Source organism: Saccostrea cucullata, unplaced genomic scaffold (genome assembly GCF_032062105.1).
Source record: "Saccostrea cucullata isolate Sc308-1 unplaced genomic scaffold, CSIRO_AGI_Scuc_v1 ctg18316, whole genome shotgun sequence".
Classification (NCBI taxonomy): Eukaryota; Metazoa; Mollusca; class Bivalvia; order Ostreida; family Ostreidae; genus Saccostrea; species Saccostrea cuccullata.
In genome coordinates this window covers 1,011-7,701 of record NW_026921749.1, presented here as the reverse complement: position 1 = coordinate 7,701, position 6,691 = coordinate 1,011, and the positions used below count along the sequence as shown (strand labels likewise).

At 31.8% G+C, this 6,691-nt stretch overlaps 1 protein-coding gene across 1 annotated transcript; it reads right to left on the bottom strand.

Moving 5' to 3' along the window:
- Positions 1-2,770: 2,770 nt before the first annotated feature.
- On the bottom strand, positions 2,771-5,822 carry LOC134260680 (uncharacterized). Its single transcript, XM_062743227.1, has 5 exons — positions 5,801-5,822; positions 4,989-5,114; positions 4,654-4,767; positions 3,358-3,484; positions 2,771-2,944 (listed from the first exon to the last, which is right to left on the bottom strand). The coding sequence occupies exons 1-5, from the start codon at positions 5,820-5,822 to the stop codon at positions 2,875-2,877; spliced, it is 459 nt and encodes a 152-aa protein (XP_062599211.1). The 3' UTR covers positions 2,771-2,874.
- Positions 5,823-6,691: the final 869 nt, after the last annotated feature.

Below are 6,691 nucleotides of genomic sequence, written 5' to 3'. Positions count from 1 at the left end.
TTCCGGTGGAGCTGATATATTTTGAAACTACAAATAAAGTGCTATAATGTGATGCAATAAACGTTCCATAAAAGAAAAGATAAAATTTCCGATTTTTTGACCACTTCCTGTGACGACCGGAAGTGACGCGGACAATCTTAACCCAAATGTTTTTCCCTTTTTGTCAAGATATAATACTCCTAATAGTTTGGTGTCTACATTTCTTACCGTTTCAGAGATATAGCTATAAGAACTATTCACTTTGAGGACAGGAAATCACGCGACCGGAAGTGAATTTTCCAAAGATATTTGACGTTACTGTAGTCATTTTGCAGTCTGAATAACACTTCTAAAAATCATTTCGAAAACTTCATCTATAAAAAATATTTATGGGAAAGAAAAATACTGAAAATATGCAGTTTTTATCTAATAACCGGAAGTTGTCGTTTTTTTTTCCGGTGGGACTGACATATTTAGAAACTAAGAGTAAGATGCTATAATATGATGCTAAGAAACATTAAAAAAAGAAAAGTTTAAAATTTAGATATTTTAAGAACACTTCCTGTGACGACCGGAAGTGACGGCGGACGATCTTAACCCAATTGGATTTGCCTTTATCAAGATCTATCATCCCTTTAAGTTTGGTGCCTTAATCTCTTACCGTTTCTGAGATCTCACTCGTATTAAATATTTTTTAAAAAAGCGGAAATCGGACATATCTGACGACCGGAAGTGAATTTTTAAAAAATTAAAAAAACGTCTCGGGGTATTTTCATTCTCTATCATCCCTGAAAATTTCAGGAAAATCCGTCCAGCCATCTCCGAGAAATCCTGCCTACAAGATTTGGGGAAAAAAATAATAATAAGAATAATAACTAGAAACTCTTGTTGCTACAGCAACAAAAACGGTCTTCCGTTCTCTTCTATTTATCTGTATGAATTAGCTTTTTAGAAAGGCATATAATATTTATAATGATTACGGGAAAAGAAACAGCCGGGGGTGTAACTTGTCGTTTTGTTTCCAGTGGGACTGACATATTTCAAAATTACAAATAAGATGCTATTATGTATTACTTAGAAAGATTCCATGAAGAAAAGTTGAATTTTTTAATTTATTTGATCACTTCCTGTGACAACCGGAAGTGACGGCAGACAATGTTAACCCAAGTGGATTTTCCTACTAATCAGGATCTACCACTCCTTCAAGTTTGGTGTCCTAATCTCTTACCGTTTAAGAGATGTAGCTATGAAAACTTCTCATATTAAGGACTGGAAATCACGCGACAGGAAGTGAAATTTAAAAAGATATTTGAAGTTACTGTAGACATTTGCAGTTTAAATAACATATCCAAAAATCATTACAAATACATTATCTATTGAAAGTATTTATGGGAAAGAAAAATACTCAAATTACGTAGTTTTTCTCTTATAACCGGAAGTTGTCGTTTTTTTTTTTTCGATGAGACTGAAATATTTCGAAACTACGTATAAGATGCTATAATGTGATGCCAAAAAAATTCATAAAAGAAAAGTTGAAAAATTCGATCTCTCAGATCACTTCCTGTGACGACCGGAAGTGACGGCGGAGAATCTTAACCCAAATGGTTTTGCCTACTCATCAAGATCTATCAGTCCATAAGTTTGATGTCTTCATCTCTTACTGTTTACGAGATCTCTCTATGATAACTTCTCATTTTGAGGACAGGAAATCACGCGACCGGAAGTGAATTTTAAAAAGATATTTGACGTTACTGTAGACATTTGTAGTTTGAATATCATATCCAAAAATCATTCCAAATACTTTATCTATAAAAAATATTTATGGGAAAGAAAAAACTCAAATTACGTAGTATTTCTCTTATAACCGGAAGTTGTCGTTTTTGTTTCCGGTGGGACTGACATATTTCAACACTACAATTAAGGTGCTATAATGTGATGCAAAAAAAGTTTCAAAAAAGAAAAGTTGAAATTTTCGATATTTATGAACACTTCCTTTGACGACCGGAAGTGACGGCGGACAAATTCTTACCCAAATGGATTTGCCTACTTATCAAGATCTATCATCCCTGTAAGTTTGGTGCCTTAATCTATTACCGTTTCAGAGATCTCACTCGGATTAAATATTTTTGAAAAAAGCGGAAATCGGACATATCTGACGACCGGAAGTGAATTTTGAAAAAATGAAAAACGTCTCGGCATATTTTCATTCTCTATCATCTCTGAAAATTTCAGGAAAATATCTGTCCAGCCATCTCTGAGAAATCCTGCCGACAAGATTTGGGAAAAAAAATAATAATAATAAGAAAAAACAGTAGAATCACTATAAGGTCTTCCGTCTGAAACGGAAGACCTTAATAAGAAAAAACAGTAGAATCACTATAAGGTCTTCCGTCTGAAACGGAAGACCTTAATAAAATATTTATCTTCAATCGGTCTTATCCTTCAAAAATCCTATGAATTCATTAGCTAAACGGTACATTACGTTGTCAAATACAATATAAAAACGCATATGCCCAAAAATTGGAATGAACAGTCAGCAACAAAATAACGACAAAATGGTTAGTATTTTTACAAATTATATCATAATAATGACAATTTACGATTTTTCAAAATGCTGCTTTTCAACAACTTTATTGAAATCATGTGCAGTTCATTCTAAACCTCTCAATATTTTCGTGAACAACTCAGACGGTCATATAAATAAATTATGAAAAACAACAGAAGATATTTTACGCATTACATTTATTAAAGCATCAAAATCAAGTCTATATAATTATGAAAACACAATATGATAGAATGATGTGATTTTTCATAAATAAAATTTGATGTTTCAGGAATGAATCTACACCAGTGCATAACATAAAAAATCTAATTCTCAACGTTGTTAACTTCCTTTTAAAAGATTGGCAAATTGAAGGCTTTGCTTCTGCGGAATAGACATTCTGTGTTGTAAAAACCAATTTTTCTGGAAAGAGAAAGATAATATAGACCAATTTATTTGAATCATCAGGAGAGAGAGAGAGAGGGGAGAGGGGAATTTGGTTATGTAAAAAAATCATTAGCGATTTCTATTTTTGCAAAAGTTAAACTTTTAATGCTTTTATTCACATCCATTTTATCTAACACCAATATCTAAAAGTTATCTGAAAGTTACTTTTGTATAAGAGAGAACCTTGTTAAAAAATCAAACATGTATAGATTATATGATAAAAAATTTAAAACTGCACAGCACTTTTTCCTGTTTTGTTTTTATGTATGAGGTGATCGCATGCCATATTGTAATTTGTTTGTCAGTGTTGGTTTTTACATGAAGGTTGGGTCAGTGTGGGATATACATTGCACATGTATAATTGCAAAATATAACAAAAAACTACTTGCCCCTGAGGAAGAAAAAGAGGAATGGATCCAACTAGATAATATCCGGGGTTAGTTGGAGACGGGTATTTTGGATCCTCCACTCGAAAATACTGAACGCATTCTTTCGGGTTATAGGTGACACCTAGTGCTGCAATAGAAATGAGCAGAAATGACCTAGAGCTGTGTAGAGTTAAAAAAAATAATGAATACATTCATAAGTATGTAAAAAAATATATTAAATTAAACAAAGAACAAAAGGATCCCTTAGTTGAATAAATCTGAATTGGAAAAAGAAAGTACAAATTTATTCATCTTCTATTTAATTTGAGAGACCTTTATTTATATATACAATTGATGGCAGTTATTGAGCGTTTGCTCTTTAGTGGGAGAGTTAAGTTTAGTCCTTATGACGTCAAGAATTCGAATTCAACTGCAGGACGAAATCGGTCCTCTGCATGAAACTTGCTCAATTGCCCTGAATACCGATTTTAGAACTGAATTTGCAGTCCTTCTCCGACAAGTGAAAGGGTCTCAAATAAGAATTATGGAAGGGACGTTCACAACGCAAACAATCAATTAACATTTACATGTAATTTATTAAATCAACCGAATATATTTCCTGAAAAGACAACTCTACGACAAACAGAATGTTGGTTTCAAATTTAGATTGAATCATTCTTAACACATTATATTTTTGATTACCATCAGAGTTCTTACCCCATAATATCGCTGAATCAATCTTTTCTATCCGCAAGCAAATTTCTTGTACATCTTTTTTGTTTGAGTGGGAATGCATTAAACGTTTATCTAAAATTAGATTTTTGTTTTTGGGGAAAAAGTTCGGCAAAAATGTGTACCGTGTGAATAGTGTAAATAAAATCAGTGAGGGATCTTTTTGTGCTAACACTTAATGCAACACGGGACCTTGGTTTATACAATCTCATCCGAAAAGACCGGTCTCTACGTCCCACAGTGGGATTCGAACCGGTGACATACAGGTAAGGATCCACTCCTTACACCGCCACTCTAGAGCAGACGCTCTAACCGCTACGCAATGTCTAACTTTAAGTAAATTCAGTAACTATATATTATATGCTGTAATGGTAAAGATCAAAAGTGATACGTATAGAGGCTAACTCTAAGTAAATTCATTACTATATCACAACACAATGTACGAAAATTTAATTAAATCTTTTTTTTTCAAATGACGGAGTTTTATTTTTCTCATAAAGTATAAACTTATATAAATGTATACATATATATATATAGAATATATATAAAAAAGTATATCATTTGAATATAGGATTACAAGGATACCTTTATAATACTTTACTGCCACATCTCCGTATCTATTCCTAGGAACTGCCGAGTATCCACTAACAAAACCATTGTTCGGGCATTGGTAAGGACGAGGTAAAAAGATATTAATATCTAATGGTAGAATATTAATAAATTTAGTTATGAAATAAATAAGTACTTTGCCTTGTATACTGATAATATTCAACACTTGAACATTTAACATTGTGTCGTATTGAAAAATATGTGTTTTAAGTATTCAAAATTTTCTGTTCGGTAATTTTTCGCTTAATCTCATCAGTATAATTTCTACAGATTAAATATAACGTAATGCGAATAGTTACTTATCATTATACACTCTTCGATGGGCCCCAGTGGCGGATCACAATTTGGAATGGATACTCCAAAACAAGGTCGGAATGAAACTGGGCTGCCATTAGCGCAATAGTTGTCCTTATCAAAATGTTGAGAGAAAGTTACACCTGTATGTATATGAAAAAGAAATAAATTAAATACTGTAAATCTACAAGCTCTTTTTTTCTCATGAATGTCGAAGATTTAGGTAGGAAAAATAAATAAATTTATAGAAATGATGCAACCATTTCCTACACAAAATCGCATGTACGTCAGGAACTTCTGTGAAACCGAAGCCTACCATAATATTTATTTTTTCCAAAGGGAATTGTTATATATTGAATCAAGAAAGTGAAAATGAACAGTGATTTGTACATGTACAATATGTATCACGTTCTGTATATAGCCCTTATGTGAGATCTAAAATTTAGGCGCCAATTGGCTCTTAACCAAAAATATTTCGTCGCCAATCCAAATGTTTAGTCGGCAAGTAAATTTTTGTTAAGCGTTAATTTAAAAACTAATATTAGTCAATATATAGAGACATGTCCATTCCTAAGTTTTAAACTTCGTTTCTGCTCCTTATAAAGAATTTTTTTTTAAATTTCTGTAATATGACGATCACCAAGTCAATTCTAAATTTATCCCCAAATCACTTTCAGAAAAATTGTAGGGGCCTATCACAATTTTTAGGCGCCATAGCGACTTAATTAGTTGCAAATTAGAGCCCTGGTTTAGCCTTTAACACCGTGTAAAATGCTAAAGAAAACATATCTTTTTAAAAATTCTGTTCAGGCATTTGTGACCTGGTTACCTTTTATATCAGGTTTAGACATTCCCTTTTTAGCAAAAAAAAAAAAGAAAGAAAAAGAAAAGAAAGAAAGAAAGACATTTTTTGGAAAAACTTACAAATGATATGGGAATGATTAACATTTGATTAAGGCGTCTGAGGATTTAAGAATGACGGGTAATGCTTTCGAAAAATCTTTTTTTTTTGTCAAGTATATATATAGTATCTACAAACATAGCTTAATAAAAATATGAAAACAAAACGTTGGGTAAATCTGTTTCTTTTTACGCTTGGGTACATGTTATATGACCTTTCTGTCATGAGATCGGGTTTTAAATGATAAAAAATAATTTTTTTATCAAATAAATCCTTGAATCCAATATACTCTGATCATAGAGACTCGTCAAAAATCAACTTGTGAACTTTGGAAAGTGTAATTTTGCTCACATTAAAGATTTACCATGCAAAGAAAAATATGTTAGACTTTTAAACTTTTGCTCTATTTAAGCAGAATGATTAAATGTATGCTGAATATTCTGGAAAGAAAATGACAAGAGGGCATCTATGATACAGATTTATAGGTACAAGTATTCCCAAAAGAAAAAATATATAACTGGCCTTCTTTATACTGAATGTTTAAATTTTTTGCTGTATTTTCACAATATGATGGTGGAGTTCATGAAATTTAATTGTATAAATACTTTACTTCCAGCATAAAACATGTCCTGCACAAAATAATTCTTGTGTAACATGCCAGTAAAAATGGGAATTCAATTTTAAAGTTACCCTACAAATTTCAAAAGAAAATGTTTTCTTTAAAACAAAAAACTGCCGCCACTAAATATAGTTCCACATTTCATGCCTTTTTTACGAAATTTAATGCGAATCAAACTTATGCAGAAGCAGATCCATTTG

What these genes read in the sequence shown, in the direction of transcription:
- LOC134260680 (XM_062743227.1), bottom strand. Translation starts at nt 5,822, where the DNA reads ATGTCTAAACCTGATATAAAAG. An exon ending in GTCTAAACCTGATATAAAAG is followed by an intron (nt 5,115 to 5,800) that starts GTAACCAGGTCA and finishes ATATACATACAG; the next exon opens with GTGTAACTTTCTCTCAACAT. An exon ending in CCTCTTTTTCTTCCTCAGGG is followed by an intron (nt 2,945 to 3,357) that starts GCAAGTAGTTTT and finishes TTCTCTTTCCAG; the next exon opens with AAAAATTGGTTTTTACAACA.